The following is a 27492-nucleotide window of genomic DNA, read 5'->3' on the forward strand; positions in this document are numbered from 1 at the left end:
TGGGTGTGTCTGCACCCACGTCACCCCCCCCCCCCCCAATCGCCCGCCCTGGCACTCCTTCTCTGCTACATTCACCCTCACCTTTTCCAACATCCTTTTCTCCTGCCAGATTTACAAACTCGTTCTCTGCTCCATGTTGACAAATACAGTCTTGGACACCCTAGTATATTTATGTAGACTTTTGCACAGTACTGTATATTTCAGGAGGAGCAGAAAACAAGAGATCTAGTTCTGTCTCGATGTAATATGGTGGATTGTGGCTGACTTTTCACTTCTTGCTTCACCTTACAAAGAGCTTCCTGTAGGGATGGGGTAGTATTGAGTTACTACATTTTTACCGATGTAGGATGCCCATTGAGAGTGTTTTGGTGTGATTTTAATATAACCAGAGCTCAGTGATTCACTCATGTAACAGTCAGGCACCCAAAAGTAGATAAATAGCCTTATGTTACCAGACAATGCAGGAAACGAGGAAAATTTGGCAAAGGGCTGTAGTGCTTCTGGAAAAATTTGTTAAAGGTCAAGGGCTGCAGTGTTTCTGGAAAGCTGCAACAAATGCTTTTCTGTTCATTTTCAAGCGATAACAATGAAGTACAGTTTATTAATTTGTAATCAGCTCTTCAGATTATCAAGTAATTGTATTTTGGGATCTGACTTAGTGCTTTATTATCATTGAGCAAAAATAAATAAAATTAAGCAAACTATCAGCAGACTGTAAATCATGTTGAAATCTGATACCATATTATTCACACAAAAAAGGTTTTGTAATAACATCTAATTACCCCAGCAAAAATACTTGAACTTTTTTTGGAAAGGGATTTTCTCTAGAGCTGTACCTTTTTTATCTCTTCAGTTTTGTTTGCTTCTGAAGTGAGAGAGTTCAAAAGCACTATTTTAGTGTTTTGTCAATCTCACTCTGGATACTTAAGATTTGTATCAAAGAAGGCATATCTATGCTCAGAAGAAAAAACTAAATGTGCTGTACTTTCACTCTTGTCCTTGCATTCCTTTTTCCAACCAATATTCCAATATGTTCACTGAATTCATTTTCCCAAGATAGACTGCAGAAATTATGTAGTAACTGTCCTGTTTCTGTATCTGTCGTGGCTAACTTCTATTGTTTGAGAGATAAAATTTGTAGTTTCTTGAGAGTTAACCTTTGTAATGCACAAAAGTCTTTTTGAAATAAACACTTCAAGACAATAGCCTGATCAAACCAATATGACACTGTTGATGCATTGACCTTTCAAGAGAAAGGGTGGTTTGGTGAAGTGGTGAGGTAATTGTTTATCATCCTTTTAAATAGCTAGTTATATACAAGGGACTGGTTTACCCTCCATAGTTTTTTAAATTGTCTGTTCCTACTTGTTGCCCCTGCCTGCTCACCAGCCCAATCTCCTGCCTTAATTTCAAGATAGTTCTTATTGTTGTGCTTTTCTAACTAATTCTTTGTTTTTTGCTGGCCAAGCAATTTAACCTGCTTAATTTACTTTAATATGATTTAAATAACTTTTATTGTTGCTGAGTATTTTTTGTAATTTTAAAAATATGTTTTTTTTAAAGTTTTGTCATTTTCTGTTGGAATCCAAATATTTTCATTAGCTTCTGGACCATTGTAACTAAAATTACAAGCCTGCACTCCTTAAAGCCATCTTTAGGTCAGAAATGTTAGGTTGCCCTCAGAAACTAGAATTCTGCTTTTAAATCAAATGTTCAGCACACTGTGCTGCAACTAGTTTTAGTCAGTGTGCCCTTAAGCTGACAAGTTCTCACTATTTTCTTGAGTGGAAAGATGGGGATCTAGGAAAAGGGTCAAATAAGGGATTATCAATTCATCTCAGGAGGAAAGCAATTCAGTTGCCTGTCTTTACTATTCTGAGTTCTATTGACCGTGTTAGAGAGGAGCTAGGAAACAAGTCCAACTTGGTTACCCAGTTATAAAAACATTTAACATTAATCTAAGTCAGTATATATGCAAAATCATCACAGCAACTTGAATATATCATTGCATGGATGTTTTTTAGTTATCCAGGGCAGACAAAAGACTTGAAAGATATCAAGAATAATTACAAGGGGGATTTAGCTTGCATCAAAAATATTGAGACTACTGCACTTACACATTTTGACAAATTTTTAATGAGAGTTATAGCAAAAGAACGTAAAACTGCTGTTTTTATTTAAGACATGGAAATCCTGATCTTTTGACTTTGATATTAAAAATCTGATTTTATATTTTTTCCCCTTCTTGCAGTATCCTAAGTTTGGCCTTGGCCTGGAATAAATGGCAGACAATGTCATCAACTAACAACATAGCACAAGCACGGAAACTGGTAGAACAGCTGAGGATTGAGGCAGGCATTGAGAGAATCAAGGTGAGATGGTTTAAAAAAATGTAAAATTTGAATGGGCTTGTTTGGGCAATTGCATGTTTTAAAAACACAGTGAAACCAGTTATAGAGTAGAAGTTGCTCAGGTTCATTATTTCCCTCAAAGGGTAATTTCTCACTTATTTCTATTTGCTTATTTTGTAAAGTGGGTGTTATGCATGGAGTTGTACAGCGAAGGACAGGCAACAAACTGACAGTTGAATATAGCAGAACTCAACACATTAAAAGTCTTATAATGCAAGATCTCATTGTTCAGCAATCCAAATGATTCTGCATTTGCAGAATATTTCCTGCACAACATTTAAACATACTGGCATCCTATTTTGCATGTCCCTTTTAAATTCACCTGGGCCTCTTTCCTGTGATCTCTTTAACCTTCAGTACAAGTTTCCCATATTCCCTCTGAGCTCACTTGGTTCACTGCAAATTCAGTCTACTTCTGTGTAACATCATTTTTTTTAAAAAGCTCTAAAAGTTCATTGATATATTAATAAAAATAATATGCAATCGTCTGTAAAAATCAGCAAGTCCAATACCAGGAAAGTACCCAGACTAACTAGTTATCAGAATTGTACTGTATATTTAAAAAATGGGAAATACTCAACAGATTGGGCAACATCTGGAAAGAGAAACACAGGTCAGAATGTCTGGTCCAGCAAAAGGAAATAGTTTTCTCTTGCCACAGATGCCATTTGACCACCTACACATTTCTAGCATTTTCCATTATACATTTCTAGTATTTTGTTTACAGGGCTCAATTTTGCCCTTTTGTATATATATAGTCCTTTCTCGAAAAATCATTTAATTAGTAATTGAGAGTGATTGAAGATTAATTTTAAACATTATTGAGAGCCCATGGTATTATCATGTTTAAGTTTGACAATTATTATGCACATGGATGTCATGTTACTTCCCTTCATTATTCAAAGGATCAAAGGTCAAGTTTAATGTCAGAAAAATGTATACAATATACATCCTGAAATGCTTTTTCTTCACATAACATCCACAAAAACAGAGAAGTGCCCCAAAGAATGAACGACAGTTAAATGTGAGAACCCCAAAGTCCCCCCAGCTCCCTCCTCCCGCACATAAGCGGTAGTGAGCAACGATCCCCCTCCCCCACCCGCAAAAATAAATGTGCATCGGTACAATTACTGAGCCCAAGCATGAGCTAAGCAACAGCAAAGACATAGACCAGAGTTACCCCAAAAGCTTCGCATTTCATCCGAAATTTGACAACCCACAACAGGTTCTCTCTCTCCCTGGCAAAGGAGAGGGAGGTGCCCCCGTTTTCACAGTGAGCGGAGACATAACAATCTTAAAAGTCTTTACAATGTTGAAAGTCTGTTTCGTCGCTTTTTTTGTTGCTTTTTCACCCAATTCTTTGGTAATTTCACAGATTGACTAATCTCTGGTTCAGAAATAATAACTTGGTTATTTCTCAAGAAGCCGGTAGCAGCACTTATTAAGTGCAGGCTCAAATGTACAGTTACAAGAAAAGGTTTGTGAATCCCTTGCAATTACCTGGTTTTCTGTATTAATTACTCATAAAATGAGGTCTGATCTTCATATAAGTCACAATAATAGACAAACACAATCTGCCAAAACTAATAACACACAAACAATAATACTTTTCATGTCTTTATTAAACATGTTGTTTAATCATTCACAGTCCAGGTTGGAAAAAGTATGTGAACCCTTTTATTTAATAACTGGTAGAACCTCCTCTAGCAGCAATAACCTCCACAAAACATTTCCTGTAGCTGATGATCGGATTTGCACAATGGTGAGGAGGAATCTTAGACCATTCTTAAAGACAAAAACTGTTGCAGTTCATCAATATTTTTGGGACATCTTGCATAAACAGCCCTCTTCAGGTCATGCCACAGCATCTCAGTTGAGTTAAGATCTGGACTCAACTTAGTCATTCCAAAACACAAATTTTCTTCTTTTCAAACCTTGTCTTGTGGGATCATCCAACTTATATTAAGTGTCAGGTGACAGACTGCTACCCTGATAGTCTGCTGTAAAATGTCTTGATACAATTTTGAATTCATTGTTCCCTCAATGATTGCAACTGTCCAGACCCTGAGGCAGCAAAGCAGCCCCAAACCATGATGCTCCTTCCACTGTGCTTCACGGTTGGGATGAAGTTTAGATTTTGGTGTGCATCATCCTTTTCCCTCCAAACATAGCGGTATGCACTTCTGCCAAAAAGTTCAACTTTTGTCTCATCTGTCCATAGAACATTGTCCCACAGGTGTCATGGAACATCCAGGTGGTCTTTTGCAAACTTGAGATGTGTAGCAATGTTGTTTTTTTCTGGAGAGCAGTGGTTTCCTCCATGGTGTCCTTCCATGAACACCATTCTTATTCAATTGGAGTTTTTTGAGGGTGTAACAAGGATGTTAGACGAGGGTAAGCCAGTGGATGTTGTGTACCTAGATTTTCAGAAGGCATTCGATAAGGTGCCACATAGGAGATTGGTGAGTAAAATCAGAGCTCATGGCATTGGGGGCAGGGTTTCAACATGGATAGAAAACTGGTTGGCAGATAGAAAGCAAAGGGTAGCAGTGAATGGGTGTTTCTCGGACTGGCTGGAGGTGACTAGTGGGGTACCACAGGGCTCTGTATTGGGACCACAGCTCTTTATGATTTATGTTAATGATTTAGATGAGGGCATTGAAAACAATATCTGCAAGTTTGCTGACGATACTAAACTGGGTGGCAGTGTGACATACGAAGAGGACGTTAGGAGAATACAGGGAGACTTGGATAGGCTGGGTGAGTGGGCAGATACTTGGCAGATGTCATTCAATGTGAATAAATGTGAAGTTATTCACTTTGGAAGCAGGAACAAGAGGGCAGAGTATTGTCTGAACGGTGTAGAGTTAGGTAAGGGAGAAATGCAAAGAGACCTAGGAGTCCTAGTTCACCAGTCAATGGAGGTAAATGAGCAAGTGCAGCAGGCAGTGAAGAGGGCAAATGGAATGTTGGCCTTTGTTACAAGGAGAATTGAGTACAAGAGCAAGGATGTCCTTTTGCATTTGTACAGGGCCCTGGTGAGACCACACCTGGAATATTGTGTACAGTTTTGGTCTCCAGGTTTAAGGAAGGACATTCTGGCAATTGAGGAAGTGCAGCGTAGATTCACTCGGTTGATTCCTGGGATGGCAGGGCTGTCTTACGCAGAGAGATTGGAGAGATTGGGCTTGAACACGCTGGAATTGAGGAGATTGAGAGGGGATCTGATTGAAACGTTTAAGATAATTAAAGGATTTGATAGGATTGAGGCAGGAAATATGTTCCAGATGTTGGGAGAGTCCAGTACCAGAGGGCATGGATTGAGAATAAGAGGTCAGTTATTTAAAACAGAGTTGAGGAAGAGCTTCTTCTCCCAGAGAGTTGTGGAGGTGTGGAATGCACTGCCTCGGAAGACGGTGGAGGCCAATTCTCTGGATGCTTTCAAGAAGGAGCTAGATAGATATCTGATGGATAGGGGAATCAAGGGATATGGGGACAAGGCAGGGACTGGGTATTGATAGTGAATGATCAGCCATGATCTCAGAATGGCAGTGCAGACTCGAGGGGCCGAATGGTCTACTTCTGCACCTATTGTCTATTGTCTATAATATTTTTCTCATAGTGGACACATGAATAGAGACTTTAGCAAGTTCTAGAGATTTCTGCAGGTTTTTTGCTATTATCCTTGGGTTCTTCCTCACCTCCTTCAGCAAAGCACTTTGTGCTTTTGGTGTAATCTTTGCAGGATACACCATTCAAGGGAAAACAGTAACAGTACCAAATTTCCTCCATTTGTGGACAATTTCTCTTACTGAGAACCTATGAACACTCGTGTCTTCAGAAATGCTTTTGTAACCTTTTCCAGCTTCATGTGTCTCTACAATTCTTCTTCCAACATCTCTGAAAGTTTTGGTTGAGGCATGGTGCACATAAATAGATCTTTCTTGAGAAGAGCAGGCTCTATCAGGAACCTGACCTTGTGTGTCTTTTTATAGGGCAGGGCACTTGGACAACCCACACCTCCAATCTCATCTTATTGATTGGAACACTGGACTCCGAATACCTTTTGAAGAAGGCATTACCCCAAAGATTCTCATACTTTTTTGAACATAGACTGTAATTGTTTAAATGGTGTACTCAGTATTGATGAGAAGTAGTACAATTGTTAAGTGTGTTATTAGTTTAGGCAGATTGTGTTTTTCTATTATTGTGATGTACATGAAGATCAGACCACATTTTATGAGCAATGAATGCAGAAAACCAGGTAATTGCAAAGGGTTCACAAACTCTCTCTTGTAACTATGTATTAAATATCTGTTATTTGCATTCTTTTCTTCCAGAATTTTTATTGCACATTAGCTGAGGAGATTTGCATTCCCTTTTATGATTGCAAACTGAAGTCAACTTTTATGCAATTCTTTTGACACTGAATTTTGGCATCCACACACTTAAACTTTTCTGTAGGTTGATCTCCAGTGCATTTTACAGTCATCCCACCCTGCAAAAACTCATTTCAGCGAGGTAGCACCCCCGCCCCCTGCAACCCCATATCCCCCTACCCCCGGTCACCCTCCAAGGGTGTATGTAATACTTTGTTTAGTGGTTTTGTCTAATCTGTAAACCAAGTTGGGTATATGCAGAAAATGTGATGTTATTTCTATTATATAATCGTGGAGTTTTTTTTAATTCTATTACAACTTTAAGCAAGTCAACAGGGAATTTGGCCTCATCACGTAGGACATCAGTAGAGTAGCTCCTTAGCAGTTAGCCAGCTAGTTTAAATAACTTTAGCTATGCTAGTGAATGAATGACACCTGTTAAATTCATCTGAACATGTCTTTTACATTTTAACCCACCATGCGCAATAGAAAAGTCACTGTTGCAAACAGTGCAGCGAGTAACACTGTCATTATTTTTGAGGTTTACTGTAAAGCCCGCCCACAGAGAAAACTGATAGGTCTACTTAGCATGAAGAGAGACCAATCAGGATGCTCGCTCTCGCTCTTCCTCTACCTCTCAAAAAAATCGATTTCTGGGATATTAAATATAATTTGCGGGCATCAGTGAGCCACTATCAATATGCAGGAGACTCCCGGAACTGCCGGGAGAGGTGGATGTCTCATTTTACATGTTTCAAAGACTCAGTGTCAGCAAGCACTGAGAATCAGAGCAGGTGGATAGGATAGTAGCTGGATTGGATAGGTTGGTTGGTCACATGGGTGTAATTGGTTGACACTGGCTGTTGGCCTGGAAGGGTGTGTTACCATGCTGTATCTCTCAATTAACTGCAGATATATAGATAGATACACAGAACCTCACAAGGTATCTTGTCTTGGCCTTGCACCTTAATTCCACAAGCCTGACTATCTGGGTAGGTACATTGCTCCTCTCCCACTGAACTAGTGTCTACACATCTCTACTCCATTCTATCCCCCTTGGTTCAGTCCCTTCCCACTTACATTCATGACACTTCACATGCTCTTAATCTCCTCAACAACTTTCAATTCCCTGACCACCTAATTTTCACAATAGATGTCCAGTCCCTCTACACTTCTATTCTCCATCATAAAGGCCTTAAAGCTCACTGCTTCTTCCTCCTCCACTATCACCCTCCTCTGTCTGGCAGAACTGGTTCCAACCCTCTACAATTTCTCCTTTGGCTCTTCCCATTTTCCACAGGCTTGAGGGTTAGCCATGGGCCTTTCCGTTGGCTAAGCAGAACAATCCATATTCCAAGCTAGATTAACAGCTGCATTGGGCCCCTGTGCTGAGCTCATCAATTTCATAGTTGATCAAGGAATAGCTGTGCAGGTGCGTGGATGTCAGCAAGTTGGACCTGCAGGAAGATTTTAAAAAGAAGACAGCTTTATAGAGCGGGTGTGGGAGGAGTGGGTGATGTAGTAGAGGGAGTCAGAATAAGAGGGCTTTGGCTCAACAAGGTTTCAGCGATAACGGGTCGAGGTGAGGTAAGTTACTTGTGAAGTATAGGAAGCATGTCTGTGAGGCCGGTGTTCTGTGCTGGGTGTCAGATGTGGGATGTCCGGGAGACTCCTGGCCTTGCAAACGGCCATATTTGCGCAAGGTGCATTGAGCTGCAGCTCCTACGGGACCGTATTAGGGAATTGGAGATGTAGCACGACGACCTTCGTCTGGTCAGGGAAAGTGAGGAGGTGATGGAGAGGAGCTGTAGGCAAGTAATCACACCGGTGCCTCGGGAGACATTTAAGTGGGTAACAGTCAGGAGAAGGAAGGGCAAGAGTCAGATGCTAGCGAGTACCCCTGTGGCTGTCCCCCTTAACAATAAGTATTCCTGTTTGGGGGAAGCAATAGTGGCCACGTCTCTGTTACAGAGTAACAGAGAGCCTGGGGCTCAGAAGAGTAGGGAAAGGAAGAGGATGGCAGCAGTGACAGGGGATTCTATAGGTAGGGGGGTCAGACAGGTGATTCTGTGGACACAGGAAAGAAACATGGATGGTAGTTTGCCTCCCAGGTGCCAGGGTCCGGGATGTTGCTGGTTGCGTCCACAATATCCTGAAGTGGGAAGGTGAACAGCCAGAGGTCATGGTACATATTGGTACCAACAACATAGGTAGGAAAAGGGAAGAGGTCCTGTAAACAGGCTACAGAGAGTTAGGAAGGAAGTTGACAAGCAGGACCTCAAAGGTAGTAATCTCTGAATTATTGCCTCTGCCACACAATAGTGAGTATAGGAATAGAGTGAGGTGGAGGATAAATGCGTGGCTGAGGGTTTGGAGCAGATGGCTGGGATTCAGATTTCTGGATCATTGGGACCTCTTTTGGGGCAGGAGTGACCTGTAGAAAAAGAACGGGTTGCACTTGAATCCGAGAAGGATGGATATCCTGGTAGGGAGGTTTGCCAAGGCTATTGGAGACAGTTTAAACTAGAATTGCTGGGGGGGGGAGTGGGGGGGAACTGAACTGAAGAGACGGAGGAAGGGGCAGTTGGCTCACAAATCAACAGTGTGAGGAGGAGGATAGACAGGTGATAGAGAAGGGATGTGCTCAGACTGATGGTTTGAGATGTGTCTTTTTTAATGCAAGGAGTATCATGAATAAAGTAGATGAGCTTATAGAGTGTGGATCAGTACTTGGAGCTTTGATGTTGTTGCCATTATAGAGACTTGGATGGCTCAGGGGCAGGAATGGCTACTTAGAGTGCCAGGCTTTAGATGTTTCAGAAAGGACAGGGAAGGAAGCAAAAGAGGTGGGGATGTGGCACTGTTGATCAGAGATGGTGTCACGGCTGCAGAAAAGGAGGAAGTCATGGAGGGATTGTCTACTGAGTCTCTGTGGGTGGAAGGGGTCAATAACTCTACTGGGTGTTTTTTATAGACTGCCCAATGCAGGGACATCAAAGTGCAGATAGGGAGACAGATTCTGGGAAGGTGTAATAATAACAGAATTGTCATGGTGGGAGATTTTAATTTCCCCAATATTGATTGGCATCTCCCTAGAGCAAGTGGTTTAGATGGGGTGGTGCTTGTTAGATATGTTCAGGAAAGTTTCCTGACACAATATGTAGATAATCCTAAAAGACGAGAGGCTGTACTTGATTTGGTATTGGGAAATTAACCTGGTCAGGTGTCAGGTCTCTTAGTGGGAGAACATTTTGGAGACAGTGATCACAATTCTATCTCCTTTACCATAGCATTGGAGAGGGATAGGAACAGATAAGTTAGGAAAGTGTTTAATTGGAATAAGGGGAAATATGAAGCTATTAGGCAAGAACTTGGGAGCATAAATTGGGAACAGATATTCTCAGAGAAATGTACAGCAGAAATGTAGCAAGCGTTCAGGGGATATTTGTGTGGTGTTCTACAAAGATACGTTCCAATGAGACAGGGAAAGGATGGTGGGGTACAGGAACCATGGTGTACAAAGGCTGTTGAAAATCTAGACAAGAAGAAAAGCAAAGCTTACGAAAGGTACAAAAACCTAGGTAATGATAGAGATCTAGAAAAATATAAGGCTAGCAGGAAGGAGCTTAAGAATGAAATTAGGAGAGCCAGAAGGGGCCATGAGAAGGTCTTGGTGAGCAGGATTAAGGAAAATCCTTGATCCTGTAAAAAGAATGTGCTGGAGCTTCTGGAAAGTATCAAGTTGGATAAGTCACTGGGACCAGACAAGATGGACCCTATGCTACTGTGGGAGGCAAGCAAGGAGATTGCTGAGCCTCTGGCAATGATCTTTGCATCATCAGTGGGGACTGGAGAGGTTCTGGAGGACTGGAGGGTTGAAACACAGGAAGTTACAGACCAATGAGTCTTACTTCACTGGTTGGTAAGTTGATGGAGAAGATCCTGAAAGGCAGGATTTATGACCATTTGGAGAGGCATTATATATGATTAAAAGTCAGCATAGCTTTGTCAAGGGCAGGTCGTGTCTTAAGAGCCTGATTGAATTTTTTGCGGATGTGACTAAACACATTGATGAAGGTAGAGCAGTAGATATAGTGTATATGGATTTCAGCAAGGTATTTGGTAAGGTATCCCATGCAAGGCTTATTGAGAAAGTAAGGAGGCGTGGGATCCAAGGATTGCTTTGTGGATCCAGCATTGGCTTGCCCACAGAAGGCAAAGAGTGGTTGTGACCGGGTCATATTCTGTATGGATGTCCATGACCAGTGGTATACCTCAGGGATCTGGTCTGGGACCCCCTTCTCTTCGTGATTTTTATAATTGACTTGGATGAGGAAGTGGACGAATGGGTTAGTAAATTTGCTGATGACAGAAAGGGTGGGGGTGTTGTGGATAGAAACATGTGGGGGGCTGTCGGAGGTTACAGCAGGACATTGATAGAAAACTGGGCTGAGAAGTGGCAGATGGAGTTCAACCCAGATAGTGTTAGGTAGTTCATTTCAGCAGGTCAAATACAATGGCAGAATATAGTGTTAATGGTAAGACTCTTGGCAGTGTGGAGGATCAGTGGGATCTTGGGGTCCAAGTCCATAGGACACTCAGCTGCTGCACAGGCTGACTGTGTGGTTAAGAAGGCATACAGTGCATTGGCCTTCAACTGTAGGATTGAGTTCAAGAGCCGAGAGGTAAAGTATAGGACCCTGATCAGACCCCACTTGAAGTACTGTGCTCAGATCTGGTCACCTCACTACAGGAAGGATGTGGAAACTATAGAAAGGGCGCAGAGGAGATTTATAAGGATGTTGCCTGAATTGGGGAGCATGTCTTATGAGAATAGGTTTAGTGAACTTGGCCTTTTCTCATTGGAGCAACAGAGCATGAGAGGTGACCTGATAGAGGTGTATAAGATGACAGGCATTGATCGTGGGGATGGTCAGAGGCTTTTTCCCAGGGCTGAAATAGCTAACACTAGAGGGCGCCGTTTTAAGGTGTTTGGAATTAAGTACAAAGGAGATGTCAGGGTTTTTTTTAGTTTTTTTTACAGAGAGTGGTGAGTATGTGGAATGGTCTGCCAGTGACTAGTGGAGGCGGATACAATAGGATCCTTTAAGAGGCTCCTAAATAGGTACGTGGTGCTTAGAAAAATAGAGGGCTGTGTGGGTAACCCTAGGTCATTTCGAAAGTAAGTACATGTTCAGCCCAGCATTGTGGGCAGAAGGGCTTGTATTGTGCTGTAGGTTTTCTATGTTTCTATGTTAACTTTGCATTCAACTTCCACCCTATCCTTAAATTCACTTGGTCCATTTCCGATACCTCCCTCCCCTCTATTGATGTCTCCGTCTCAATCTCTGGAGGCAAACAGTCTACCAATATCTTATACCAATCTACTAATTCCCACGGTGATCTTGACTCTAGCTCTTCTCACCCTGTCTACAATAAAAATGGTATTCCCTTTTCTGTTCTTTTGTCTCATGATGAGACTTTCCAGGTCATCAGAGATATTGTCCTCCTTCAAAGAATATGATTTCCCTTCCTCTACCATTAATTCTGCTCTCACCCACATCTCTATTTCCTGGGCATCTGTACTCACCCATCTTCCCACCCCCAGCCCCCCCGCCTTAACAGGAATAGAGTTCCTCTTGTCCTTACCTTCCACCCCATGAGCCTCCATATTCAACACATTATTTTCTGTAACTTCCATCATCTTAAATGGAATGCTACCACCAAGCACATCTTTACCACCCCTTCCACTCTCCACTTTCCGCAGGGATTGCTTTCTCCGTGATTCCCTTGTCCATTTGCTCCTCCCCGCTGATCTCTCTTCCAGCGCATTTTCCTGCAAGTGATAGATATGCCACATTTGCCCATTTACCTTCTCCCTTAACTCCATTCAGGGCCCCCAAACAGTCCTTCCCGGTGAGGCAATACTTTACCTATGAATCTGTTAGGGTCGTATTGTATCTGGTGCTCCCGATGCGGCTTCCTCCACATTGGTGAAACCCGACCTAAATTGGGTGACCTCAATTCCATCCACCAAAACCAGAATTTCCCAGTGGCCAACCATTTTGATTCCTATCCCCATTCCTGTTCTGACGTGGCCTCCTCTTTTGCCATGGTGAAGCCACTTTCAGGGTGGAGAAGCAACACTTCATATTCCTTCTAAGTAGCCTCCAACCAATGGCATGAACGTCAATTTCTCCTTCCAGTAGTTTTTTCTCTGCCCTTTCTCTTCTATTCCCCACTCTAGCCTCCTAACTCTACTTCTCACCTGGCTATCACCTCCCCTTGGTGCTCTCCTCTTTTCCCTTTCTCCCATAGACCACTCTCCCCTCCTGTTACCTTCTAACAGCTGCTTGTCCTTCCCCTTCCCCCACCTTTTTATTTTGATCTTTCCCCTTTCTTTCCAGTCCCGAAGAGTCTCAGCCCAAAACATCGACTGTTTATACCACTGGCCAGCTTGCATGTAACAGTGATAAACCAATTAATTTTCAAAAACACAATCTTGCTATTTCTGCCTTGGCTGGAACCCAGTTTTCATAAAGCAATGCTTTCCTTAAAATGTTAACCACTATTTTCTGTAATTGTTGCATGAAGGAATCATTGTTTTGATTTGCTTTAGTTAGAGCCAAGCACAATGCAGGTGATTTATATTTACACCCAACTCCAAAAAAGGCCTTTGTAGTAATATTTTTAATTATCATAGAACAATGTTTTTAACTTGGCTTCTGTCTTGCATTTTAACATTTGCTTAAACCATGCTGCCTGACTTCTGAGTCTGTGCTTTAATTCTATTTAAGTCAAAAGGCCTGAAGGCATAGTACAACAGTCTAGAGTCTGGAGCCAGTTAATGACTTGTGACTCTCAAATTCTGAACTGTGTTTTGAACGAGTCAATGGAACCCACCCATTGAATCATGTAAATTAATTTCAATTTGGCTGCTTCTGTCTCTGTAAGATATTGTTTTAGCAAGCTACTACTCCTAATCCTAATAGTCTTCATTTATTTTGAGGTTAGAATAGAGGAAGAAACTGATTTCTGGCAACAATCCATTTCTGCTAGCATTTTAGCTGCAAAATTTTGCAAATTTAACCATTGCACAAGGAGAAAAATCTTTGTGCAGAGCTTCTCCTTCGGCAGTCCCTTGGAGTTAAAATGGCTTTTCTACATTAATTCTGTTCCTGTGATGGTTGGCAAGTCTTATGCAGACCCTTATCAGAGGTGATTGAGGGATGAGTTTCTACACTCCTTGTGTTGTTTTTGCTTGGGTCTCTTCTTGTTCCTTTCAGACAAGGTGATAGGTTTCTGGGAGTGGGGAAATACTTCCTTCACCTTGAGTAGTCATGGGTTAGTAGTTTCCAATAAGTAAAATAGGAAGCAAATCTCTTATTGGAATGGAAATCCTTTGGGAGTCTGCCATATGGATAATGTGGCTTGATCTTCTGAAATGGATTAATGCAGTAAGAACCCTCATTCTTTATTCACTTACCCTAATGGATTGGAAGACTTGCAAAGAAATGCATTGTTAGTACCACTCCAATGCTTGAAAGGATTTCAGCCAGACTGTCTCCAAAGCATACAGGAGGGTGGTGATCACTATTGTCTAGTAGACCACATGCTTGCTGCTGAACTTGAGTTCTTGATTTTCAGGCACTCTTCCTCAAATGGACAAAGTCTGCACTGGGCATTGTATTGAATTAAATTATTGATGGATGCCTTTGTTGAGCTGTACCTCCTGAGGTACAACAAATGATCCACTTTTTCCAAAGCTGTAAAATGAACTTTTAAGGAGGCAGTTGAGAAGGACTATGGTGATGACATCCCCTGCACAAGTAACAGGGAGATTCCTCTGTAATTATTCCAACAATTTTGTCATCTTTCTTGAGAAAATAAGATTATGGCATCTGTCATCCTCTTCCCAGATAGTATTATGCCAATACCTTCATGGATGTTGTTGCTCCAGAAGATTTGCTTTCCAGCTCATGCCTTTTGTCAGGCTTTGGTGCTGAGATTGAACTGATGTGTTACAGAATAGAGACAAGAACATGTGTCATGAATGGTCTTGACCTAGAAATCCTTTGTGCTTCTTCTAACAAGTACTGACTGTTTCTCTCTCTCCACATGTAGCTCGCCTTTAGCGAGGATAATGATTAGGCTTTTGGACCATACATTGTTTTGATATTGATAAAGGATCCACCCCTGGTGTGGTTATCATCCCGTTGCTGGACCTCCTTCCCTCTTTTCTATCACCAAAATTGATGGTGTTTGTTGTTGTTGTTGGAACTTAGCATGTAGGTACCTGCAGAACTATTGCTTTTAATCTCTTTAGACATGACAGAGCTTGCAAACCAGGAAGGAAAATTTAATGGAGCATTGACATGATGGAATTTAAGATGGTGCATTTTAGGAGTTCATATAAGGGTAGGATGTGTAGAGTAAATGATAGGGCATTAAGGATGTTGATAAACAGAGGAACCTTGAGGGTTCAAGTTCAGTTCCCTAATGTGGCAGCATAGATAGGATGGTTTAAAAAAAAATAGATGACATAATTGTCTTTGGAACATTATGTTGCAATTTTATAAAACATTTGGAGGATTGTGTGCTATTCTGGTCACTGTACTGTAGAAAGAACGTGGTTGTTATTGAGAGAGTGCAAAGGAGATTCACCAGGATGTTACCTGGATTAGAAGACTCTAGTTATGGGGAAAGATTGTATAGGCTGGGTTTGTTTTCTCTGGAGGAAAATGACTGAAGGGTAACCTGATAAAGGTACATGCAATTATAAGAGCCATTGTTGGACATCATCTCTTTCCTTGATAAATCTACACTGCCTCTGCTCACTCACATGAGAATTACCTCTTAAAAAATATATTGTGTTCACAATCCAAACTTGGAAGAATTTTAATCTGTGCTGGAATAAAACTGTAATTGAAATAGTGTTTGGACCATTGAGTACAAGTAAATTGGGTTGACCATTGCTGAGTAACATATAAAGAATGGGAAAAATTACTTTCTCCTTTCCCAGCAGCAGCACATCATTGGAATTGCACAATACGTATTCCAGCACACAACCTATTATTTGGCACTAATCGCCTTTCTCTCTTCCCCCCCCCCCACTTGCAAAATACAGAAGTCTCAGTGAGCTAGTATTTTCACTTCAAAATATTAAATATTATTTATAACAAAAAATATTACTAACACACAACATTATGACACATACAGGATGTTTTGGTTTTATTGTGAATTCTTTAAAGTTGACCGGAAGGATTTAAGTGGGCATACTGGCAGGTGTACTTTATAATCAATAAAAACAGCTGATCTTTTTTGAGTAGGCTGTAATATTTTGCAATGTTTCCTGTTATGCACAGAGTCCAATCTTGCTTTGCTCTTATTTTTGGTATTTGTTTTTGAATGTTCAAAAGCAGTGAAAAGTTGCCATTGAAGGAAATTGTCAAAATTTCAGAGCAATTTGTTCTAAGTAGAATGAAACTGTGTTCCATTTGTGCAAATATTAGACAAAGACTACAACTACTGTTTGAAATTGATTAACAGGTTGAAATGAGATTTTTTTAATTAGGTGGGAACTTCCATAGTTTAAAAGGATTATATTCCATCATTAATTTATAATTCAATTAAGTTTTCAATTTATCACGGAAGGTCAAATCCCAATTAAAATTGAGTAAAATCAAGATTTTAATCAAATTATTATGGAGTATTGTTTCAGACTTCATGACACGAGTTTCCAATTTTGGAGATTTAGTATCCTCAATATCTACTAATTTCATCATGCTTTCTCCTTTCTATATAGTTTGTAACAGTTGGTGCTAATGTTTAATTGTGTGTCAATGGCTGCCAGGTTCTGTAGTTTTGTTGTGTCTCAAGTATGGATTTATGCTTCCAGAAGAAATGTTTGAGAATTCAGGAGCGGGAGTGCCAGCTGATAAATTCTTTTCATATTACAATTTGAAATGAGGGTTATGCAGCCAATTGAGTCTATGCTTGATCATAACATGTTCCCAATCTCCCTTTTGTTTACTATTCTCTCTCAAGTACGTAACCCATCAAGAGCACCCTGCCCCATCCCTCAGTCAGCTGCCAGTATCATGAGTAATTTATAATAGCCAGTTAAACTGCCAACCAGGCATTTAATAGGACATGGGAAACATGGTCACAGGGAAACACACCAAATCCACAAAGAGAGTGGTGGAATTCAGGATCAAACTCAGATTACTAGAACTGTGAAGCAGCAACTGCACCACCTATTTCACTGCTGTATCACCCTTTCCCTTCCAACCCCCAAGCATTCAGATCGAGTTTAAATGAAACTCTAGTACTCTCTGGCTCTAGTAATGATTTATTTTGTTACGGTTATTGTGTTTGTCGGTAGCCCAGTATTTATCATATACAGTGCCTTTAAAAAGGGATTTTTTATTATTTTAAAACATTTGAATCATAGTGGATTTAATTTGGCTTTTTTGACACTGATCAACAGAAAAGATTCTTTCGTGTCAAAGTGAAAACAAATATCTACAAGTTGCTCTAAATATATTACAATTCTTAAACAATAATTGATTGCATAATTACTCACCCTTCCAAGTCAGTATTTAGTAGATGCACCTTTGAGTCTGTCTGGATAGGTCTCTATTAGCTTTGTACAACTTGACACTGCAATTGTTCCCCATTCATCTTTACAAAACTGCTCAAGCTTTGACAGATAGCATAGGGATCGTGAGTGAATAGTTCTTTTCAAGTCCAGCTACAAATTTTCAATTGGATTGAGGTCTGGACTCTGAGTTGCCTCCTCCAGAATATTAACTTTGTTGTTTTTAAGGCATTCCTGTGTACCTTTGGATTTATGCTTGTGGTCATTATCTTGCTAGAAAGCAAATGTCCCAAGTTGCAGATCTCTTGCAGACTGCATCTGGTTTTCGTCCAGGGTTTCCCTGTATTTTGCTGCATTCATTTTACCTTCTACCTTCCCAAGCCTTCCAGGGCCCGCTGCAGTGAAGCGTCCCCACAGCATGATGCAGCCACCACCATGCTTCACGGTAGGGATGGTATGTTTTTTATGATATGTGGTGTGTGGCTTACACAAAACATAGCATTTAGTCTGATGGCCAAAAAGCTCAATTTAGGTTTCATCAGACCATAGAACCTTCTTCCAGTTGACTTCAGAGTCTCCCATATGCCTTCTGGCAAACTCTAGCCAAGAGTTCTTATGAGTTTTTTCAACAGTGGCTTTCTCTTTGCTACTCTTCCATAAACTTGCAACTGATGAAGCTCCTGAGCAACAGTTGTTGTATGTGCGGTCTCTCCCATTTCAGCCTTTGAAGCTTGTAACTCCTCTATGGTTGTCATGGGTCTTTTGGTGGCCTCCCTCACTAGACTCCTTCTTGCATGGTCATTCAGCTTTTAAGGATGACCTGCTCTAGGCAGATGTACAGCTGTATCCTATTCTTTCCATTTTTTGATTGACTTAACAGTACTCAAAGGGATATTCAGTAACTTAAAAATTTTATTGTATCCATCTCTTGACTTCTGCGTTTCAATAACCTTCTTGCAGAGTTGCTTGAAAAGTCCTTTGTCTTCATGGTGTATTTTTACTACAATCAATTGAAACACCTTGACTGCACACAGGTGACTTACCAGTGATGACTTGGTGTCATGTCAAAGGGGTTGAATACTTGTGCAATCAATTATTTTGTGTTTTATATTTGGAATTAATTTTGATCACTTTGTGGGGATCTGTTTTCACTTTGACACGAAAACTTTTCTGTTTATCAGTTTCAAAAAAAGCCAAAATAAATCCATTGTGATTCAATGTTATAAAACATAATAACTTCCAAAGGGGGGTGAATACTTTTTGCAGGCACTGTACCTTTTGAGAATTGATTTTTTTTTTCTTTGAAGCATTGTTGGAATATAGCACTTAAGATTCATCAAAAAGAAACCTTATGACTAGATGCATTCCAGATCGTTAGGGTTTGAATGTTTGCTTTTGATTCAGTTTGGCACAGTGGTGTACCTAATATAGCTGCTGTCTCACAGCTCAAGTGACCTGAGTTCATTCCTGACCTCAAGTCCTGTTGGTGTGGAGTTTGCACATTCTCCCAGTGACCTGGTGCTCCAAGGCTGGTGGATTTGCTTGCCACTGTAAATTGCCCATAGTGATAGAGTCCAAAAGGAATTGATGGGGAGGCGGGGGGAAATGAATAGGTTCCATGCAAAATAAAGAAGGAATGTGATTGGTCTGTGAGCTGGCATGGTGTCCTATGACTTAAGTAAATATGCAATTAGTGTTTAGTTGAATGTCAGGTATTCTCAGTTATTTAAATAATAGATTTGATATGTCGATTTTCAGTTTCCATAAAGTGTAAAAAAATAAGTGATTATTTAAAAAAGTTTATCTGTTATTTCATCAGAAAATTCATTTTTCCACTGTAATGCTAGACACTGATCAGTGCATCCCACAAAAAATAAATCTATTCGTTATCTTTAAAAAAACTCGGAGCATTTTGAGAGCCACATACAACTTCGATGAAACAAAATGAATATTTTAATTCTGCTGTTAATATGTTGTAAAGCACCTGCATGTGCAATACATAGATAGGATCATATTTGGCTATCAGGCCTTCATATTTTTTTTGTTGATTCTCATTGCAGTTTGACGATAGCTGACACTTTGGTATCTATACCCTAGAATAAATGGTGCCCTATGAAGAGAAGAGCAAAAATTAGAAATAATACTTCTATGCCACATTAAGAAGGTTAAGTTAGTATTGTAGCGGTGTGCTACAAGCAGCGCTAAAATTACGACACGGAGTCGGTAGCTGCAGTCGAAGGAAAAACTTTATTCGAAAACTTCAGCCTCACTTTTTAAGCCTCTGTCAACCGGCCCCCCATGGCGAAGAGGCTCCAAAGCTCTGTGCTCGCAAACCCCCGTAGGCTATCTAATTGTGAGTCGGTTCGGATACGCTAGGAAATGAGGCGCTACATAACCCCCCCCCAGAACCGGCGATACACCCCCCAATGTCCACAGCCTGGGCCAGAACCTGCTTGGGAGGTCGGCCTCTGCGCCGAGGCGCCGGAAACTCGGCCGGTTGCGCCAGGTCCACATGGGCCGGCTTGAGGCGGTCCACCGTGAAAACCTCCTCCTTCCCCCCAACGTCCAGCACGAACGTGGACCCGTTGTTCCGGAGCACCGTAAACGGCCCCTCGTATGGCCGCTGCAGCGGTGGCCGATGCCCGCCCCTTCGTACAAACACAAACTTACAGTTCCGTAGGTCTTTGGGTACGCAGGTCGGGTGCCGCCCATGCTGTGAAGTGGGTATGGGGGCCAGGTTACCGAGCTTCTCGCGAAGTCTGCCCAGGACTGCAGCGGGTTCTTCCTCTTGCCCCCTCGGGGCTGGTAGGAACTCCCCGGGGACGGCCAGGGGCGCGCCGTATACCAACTCGGCCGACGAGGCGTGCAGGTCGTCCTTGGGCGCTGTGCGGATGCCGAGAAGGACCCAGGGAAGCTCGTCCGCCCAGTTGGCTCCCCGCAGGCGGGCCATGAGGGCCGACTTCAGGTGACGGTGGAAACGCTCCACTAGCCCGTTCGACTGTGGGTGGTAGGCAGTGGTGTGGTGCAGCTGAGTCCCCAAAAGGCTGGCCATAGCTGACCACAGGCTGGAGGTGAACTGGGCGCCTCTGTCGGAGGTAATGTGGGCTGGTACACCAAAGCGGGATATCCAGGTGGCGAGCAGGGCTCGGGCGCAAGATTCGGAGGTGGTGTCGGTGAGCGGGACCGCCTCTGGCCATCTTGTGAACCGGTCCACGATAGTCAGGAGGTAACGCGCTCCGCGCGACACTGGCAGGGGGCCCACGATATCCACATGAATGTGGTCGAAACGCCGGTGGGCGGGATGGAACTGCTGCGGTGGGGCTTTGGTGTGCCGCTGAACCTTGGCCGTCTGGCAGTGCATGCACGTTCTGGCCCATTCACTGACCTGTTTGCGGAGACCGTGCCAAACGAACCTGCTGGAAACCAGCCGGACAGTTGTCCGGATGGAGGGATGCGCCAAGTTATGAATGGAGTCGAAAACACGTCGCCGCCAGGCTGCGGGGACGACCGGACGGGGCCGGCCGGTGGCGACGTCACAGAGTAGGGTCCTCTCACCTGGGCCCACGGGGAAGTCCTGGAGCTGCAAACCAGAGACCGCAGTCCTGTAACTCGGAATCTCCTCATCTACCTGCTGTGCCTCTCCCAGTGCCTCAAAGTCTACCCCTTGGGAAAGGGCATGAACGGTAGGGCGAGAGAGCGCATCCGCCACGACATTGTCCTTACCCGAGACGTGCCGGACATCCGTTGTGTATTCAGAGATGTAGGACAGGTGGCGTTGCTGGCGGGATGACCAGGGGTCGGATGCTTTCGTAAACGCAAAGGTAAGCGGTTTGTGGTCCGTGAACGCGGTGAAGGGCCGACCTTCTAGGAAGTACCTGAAATGCCGGATTGCCAGGTAGAGCGCCAACAGTTCCCGGTCAAAAGCACTGTACTTGAGCTCGGGTGGCCGCAGGTGTTTGCTGAAAAACGCCAGGGGTTGCCAGCGACCTGCGATGAGCTGCTCCAGCACCCCACCGACTGCCGTGTTTGATGCGTCCACTGTGAGGGCGGTAGGGGTGTCCATTCTGGGATGTACTAGCATTGCGGCGTCAGCCAAAGCTTCCTTCGTTTGAACGAAAGCGGCGGCGGACTCCTCGTCCCAGGTAATGTTCTTGCTCGGACCCGACATCAGGGCGAACAGGGGGCGCATGATCCGGGCAGCTGAAGGGAGGAAGCGGCGGTAGAAATTGACCATACCTACGAATTCCTGAAGGCCTTTGATCGTGGTGGGTCGGGGGAAGTGGCGGACCGCATCTACCTTAGCGGGCAGAGGGGTTGCCCCGTCTTTAGTAATCCTGTGGCCCAGGAAGTCAATGGTATCAAGTCCGAACTGGCATTTGGCAGGGTTGATTATAAGACCGTACTCACTCAGTCGGGCGCAGAGTTGACGGAGGTGGGACAGATGCTCCTGACGACTGCCGCTGGCTATGAGGATGTCATCCAGGTGCAGTAAACGGGCAGCCCGCTCGCGCCGTGAGAGTCCGAAAGTCCTGAGGAGCAGGGCTTTGAATTCCGTGTACTTGCCGTCTGCCGGGGGCGACTGTACGAACTCCGCGACCTGGGCAGCTGTGTCCTGGTCGAGGGAGCCCACCACGTAGTAGTAGCGGGTGTCTTCTGAGGTGATCCGGCGAACGTGGAATTGGGCTTCGGCTTGCTGGAACCATAGGTCCGGGCGCTGTGTCCAGAAACCCGGCAGTTTCAACGAAACCGCATGAACAGAGGCGGCGTCGGTCATTTCTGGTCCAAAAATCGTTTGGACCGTCGGGGTCACCAATTGTAGCGGTGTGCTACAAGCAGCGCTAAAATTACGACACGGAGTCGGTAGCTGCAGTCGAAGGAAAAACTTTATTCGAAAACTTCAGCCTCACTTTTTAAGCCTCTGTCAACCGGCCCCCCATGGCGAAGAGGCTCCAAAGCTCTGTGCTCGCAAACCCCCGTAGGCTATCTAATTGTGAGTCGGTTCGGATACGCTAGGAAATGAGGCGCTACAGTATGATCTTATACAGTTCTGTTCCTATTTTAAACTACACTTTGCATGACAATAATATAACATGTCCTTGCCCTATCTAGGATAGGGTGCTAGTGAATGATAATTAGTGTCAAAAAGTTTCTCACAGCAAACTGCTGCCTGTAATTTTCAAATTACCTTTTCTAAATGTATATCTGATGAGAGATTTGAAAATGTTGCAGTTTTTTTTTCTGCGGAGGATTTTTCCAGATAGAAAAGTCATCATAGAATTTATTGTAGTTACAAGCCAGAATGTGTGACAGACACTAATGTAACTCACACCACTACATTCCATACATTTACACATTCATATCAAACAAAAAATTAATTGAGCCATTATATTAGTAATACAGTTAACATGTGAATCGTAAGTACCAGAGACGCTGGTAAATTTGAGGTTTAGTAGACATGTTTATTTCTAACATTCTTTTCATCTGACTGAGAGCGAGTGATTTGCAACTCCTTTTCAGTCTCGTGCTGACAAATTCTGCTTCGGACATTATTTATTGAGATACAGCACGGCATAGACCTTTCAATCCCTGATTTAACCCTAGCCTAATCACAGGTCAATTTACAATGACCAATTAACATACCAACTAGTTCATTTTTGGACTGTGGAAGGTAGGAAGGAAACACGTGCTGTCACAGGGAAAATGTACAAACGGCGGCAGGAATTGAATCCTAGTTGCTGGCACTGTAAAGTGTCGTGTTAACCACTACACTACCATGCAGCCCTGCAAATAGCAACTGTGCAATCCCTTCTGCAGATGAATTGCTTAGAAAATAAAATCCTTGGCAATAATTAAATAATTTTCTGCTTTCCAACGAAGCTAGAATAGCCAGTTTAATGTTGGAAGGAGTGAATTGCCTATTTAGACATTCTTTGTTTTAGAATATGGTAATATTTTCAAATTTAATTGTTATTGTTCCAATTTTGCATGAGAGCATTTCATTTGTGTGTGGGGGAGGGCAGGGAGAGGGGTGGGCTATCTTCGTTTATTAGGAAACATCTGCATTGCTTGCCCTCTCCCTCCACCATAGTCCCAAATGCTTAGCCTAAATTTTGCCTGGAAATTATTTGAAGCCTACAAAAAATGCCCCTAAGCACTGACAGAAGTATTTCTATAGGTCGTCCTACACTGTTGCAATGTAATTCAATACAAATTTGAAATATATAGCTCTCAGATAATATCTTTTGTTTTCTCTCTCCATCCTAATGTTTATCTTCAACTTTTCTCAGTCTGATGCAAGGTTGGTGATCTGAAATATTAACTGTTTCATAATTGAAAGGAGGAAGTGGGTGTGTAATCAGTTTTCATAATGCATGCCTAAAATGTTTTTTTTTCCCTCATAATAGGTATCCAAAGCTGCTGTAGACCTTATGAATTACTGTGAACAGCATGCCCGGAATGATCCACTGATTCTTGGAGTCCCAACGTCTGAAAATCCTTTCAAGGAGAAAAAGCCCTGCATCATCCTATAGCTTTGCCCATAATGTATGAAGCACAGCGCATTAAAAGCCAATTTGCGATTGCCAACATTATTAAATACTCTAACCAGTGAAGAGGTGTTTAAATAAGGATTGTACTTAAAACTACAGTTGAACCAGTGTTTGCAAATCTAACAAAGGGGATTTAGAAATTTAGTCAATGCCAATGAAAATTAAGTTCATCAGATTAAGAAGGGGATGAATTTTCTCATGAATGTGCTTTCTCATTTGTCTAAAGTTTGATTGAAATAAGTAGATATATTTGTTGTGGTGGGAGGGAGGGAAAATGTCAGATTACCTTTCTGGTAGAAATCCCAGTTAAATGTAATTGTATAATATATACACCTTCAATTTGAAGGAATTTTCAAATACTTAACACAGAATTGAGACCCTCAATTGAATGTCCAACTATTGAAACATCAAATATGAAGAAGTTTATCCCCTTAAAGTACATTATCAAGCTTTGTAAATAAGGTCAATTTTAAGTTACTCTGCTTATTTGATCAGTACTGGGTGTATTAGTTTTATTAGTAAGTTTGATTAATTTAGCTCAGTGATAGGATTTTTGTGAAACTATATCTTCCCAAACATCATCTATTTTAATCAATGTCAAAAACCTGTTTTAGAAAATTGAACATTGTGCAGCAATGTTTCCAGAGTGTAGCTTATGGTAGATCAAAAGTAATAGAACCTTTAGTGTTAAAGATTTGTCTTTAGGTTATGTGTACAGAATAATTTTTCAGTGTCTTGATTTACACTGACAATTGCTAATTAATATAGAACACTACATATATGGCATCAGTATTGGTTCAAATTTGTATTACATAGTGCTCTAGTGCATTTGGCAGTTTGATTTTTTAAGAGGTGGAAGGAGGCATAACAAACTCATCACCGACTTAAACTGGGTGGGAAAGCAGTGTATGTTGCACCTAATACTGTATATTTTCTTCAGGTAATTTAAAATCCTGCATAGTAAATGATAAAGGAATAAATAGTAAACATCAACTGGTCTTTTGGCCCTTTGGCAAATCGGATTTTTTAATTGGCTAAGATTTGTATGAATTGTGATTTGAAGAAGTTATTAAAACAGTTTCTTGGACTGTGGAAGAAGCTATTAAATTTGAGAAAATTCTTCAGATGAATTCAGCAATTTCAACTGACTCTATTTCAGAATTTGTACAAAAAAGTGGGTACAGTCTACAAAATACCTGATCAACACTTCAGTGCTTGTCTCCTAATTGTTAGTCAAGTTGAATAGTGTAAGAGCAACTTAATTCTGCTTGCCATATCAGGCTGGAATGAGAAAAGTACTAGTGCCAACTGGGATTTTACTCTGTACTTGCTGTAAACTTTTATAATTCCTAATTTGAAAGTAAAATATTTATACAACAGTAGTAACATACATTTGTAAGTTAGTTTTCCTGTATCTTTTGAAAAAGGCTTTCCTTCTGATTATAACTGCCAAATGTAAATGATATCTACCCAGATAGTGAATTTTCCTGTGGTATAAAATTAACTACCTGGTAATGCTGCATGATTTTAATATACCTTCAGGTCCTACCTCATCCAACAGGGAAAAGCCTTTGTCCTATCAAAGCTGAAAGGCTTCCACATTTTAAAAAAACGGACTAGTGTTAAGGGAAAATTGAAATGGAAATTCACTGTCTTTGTACATATTATGTGTCATCCAAAATCTGTGTATCTTAAAATTTAAGTTTTTGGGTACAAGAGACAACAAAACAACCTGCCTGAGTTTAAAGTTTGTTGTGTCTTCTAACTGTTCAGCCTGCATTTTGCACTAGGATTTATTAATCTCTTATTTCAGTATCCATAATATATTCAGATAAAAACTCAAATTGTCTGGACTCTTTGCAAATTAAGTGCATTAGAGATTACAATTCCACCAAGGTGCTTGGATGAATATTATTCTGAAATCCCAACCTAAATTTATTGCATTACTTCAACTTGGTGCTATTTATATTTTGAAAAATACATAGCATACATATCTGCTTGGTTCCATACTTAGTAGCAGAACAGTTGGAGGATCATTTTTATTGTTTAGAGTGTCAGCTTTGGTGAAAAAGCCACTATTTATTGCCCATCCATTTTCCCTTGAGAGGTGATGATAAGCTTCCACCTTGGTAAAGATACTGCCATATTGGGAGATAATTCCAGAATTTAGACCCAATTCTCATCAAGGACTGGGGAGATTTACTAGGTCAAGATGCTGTGCAGCTTGTAAAGATCTGCAGCTAGTGGTGTTTCTATGTACTTTCTGCCCCCAGACTTGATGGTGGATGTTATGGGTTTAGGAGATGATATTGATTATGGTAGATGAGTAGCTATTGTGCATTTTGTGAATGCAGCCACAAAGCATTGATGCTGAATGGATGGATGGGCTGGCAATCAAGTGAGCTGTTTTGTCTAATATTCTGTCATGCTCTTGGATGTTACAGTTGCACTGATCCAGGCAAGTGCAAACTCATCCATTAGGTTCTGACTTGTGCCTTGTAATAGATTATCTTAATTACTGAGCCCTTTCCTACCTGGGAAAGTACACTTCAACTGTGCCATCTCCAGTCACTGTGGCTAATTAAAGTGTTGAGGATATTAGTGCCATCATCTTCCTCTCCTTCATCCTTGTAATCTGGTAAAACTTTAATCAATACAGCACCAAAACTACTTTAAAGATGCGAAATGTTTTATAAAACCAGAGAAGACCCTTTTGACAAGCATTTACTGCTATATCTTCTAAGTATGAATGTATGATTGATTTTGGTTTTAGTGATCTGTTTACCAGAAGTAATCATCTGCATCATCAAATTCTGTGTTTATGTCTCTATGAAAAGTATCTGACTCAGCACCGAGAAAAATCAAATATGGTATAAACATAAAAATAACCCACACAAACTTCCATTACTAAGTTGCTGTTAGAAATGTTTTTTTTCTATAATGCAGGCAATGCTCCCCACCCAAGTTTCCCTTTTGTTCTCCTCCTATAGGATGCTAACCACCTAGCCGATAATAGATGAATATCTGTCAGGGGAAGGAAAACACAAGGACTATAGATCATAGAATAAAAGTTACAAAAATGCAAATTAATTATAATTGTGACTTGTAATTACACTGGAAGATTTCTGAGTTCACTAAATTTCATTGTACAGATTCAGTTTTTCACCTCTGGTGGTCTCATTTGACCCCCCCCCCCCCCCCCCCCCCCCCCCCCCCCCCCGTTGTCTTCAAACAATTGCTATCAAATCCCTTTGATCTTAAAACAAACACCTGTGTTAATTCAGTAGCGGTTTCCAGCCAAGTCCAACAGTATTTTATATTACATATAAATCAGAGTTTTGAGTAGATCAGCATTCTCTAAATACTTGCAATGGGACAAATTGGATTGAATCCAAGAAAATCAATTCAATAATGTTATAATAAACAACCTGACTTCAAAGAAAATGGTCCAAACATTCTAACTAAATCATAATGACCAAGATTGAGACTGATCTGTGGCATGTTGGAGATGTGAACTTGCTTATTTGAGCTCCTGTGCATTTGCAGTATAGCAC

The 27492-nt window shown here is 41.6% G+C and overlaps 1 protein-coding gene across 6 annotated transcripts in view; it reads left to right on the plus strand.

The window, feature by feature from the left end:
* LOC132406070 (guanine nucleotide-binding protein G(I)/G(S)/G(O) subunit gamma-7) overlaps window positions 1-26873 on the plus strand; it is a 148957-nt gene extending 122084 nt beyond the window's left edge. For all 6 annotated transcript variants that reach the window (XM_059991269.1, XM_059991267.1, XM_059991273.1 and 3 more), the window contains 2 exons: window positions 2252-2372; window positions 23795-26873. In XM_059991269.1, coding sequence (XP_059847252.1) covers window positions 2292-2372; window positions 23795-23920 — 207 coding nt within the window. In that variant the 5' untranslated portion in view covers window positions 2252-2291 and the 3' untranslated portion in view covers window positions 23921-26873. The remainder of the gene's footprint in view (window positions 1-2251; window positions 2373-23794) is intronic.
* The last annotated feature ends 619 nt before the right edge of the window (window positions 26874-27492 follow it).

This window comes from Hypanus sabinus, chromosome 16, assembly GCF_030144855.1.
Source record: "Hypanus sabinus isolate sHypSab1 chromosome 16, sHypSab1.hap1, whole genome shotgun sequence".
Lineage (NCBI taxonomy): Eukaryota > Metazoa > Chordata > Chondrichthyes > Myliobatiformes > Dasyatidae > Hypanus > Hypanus sabinus.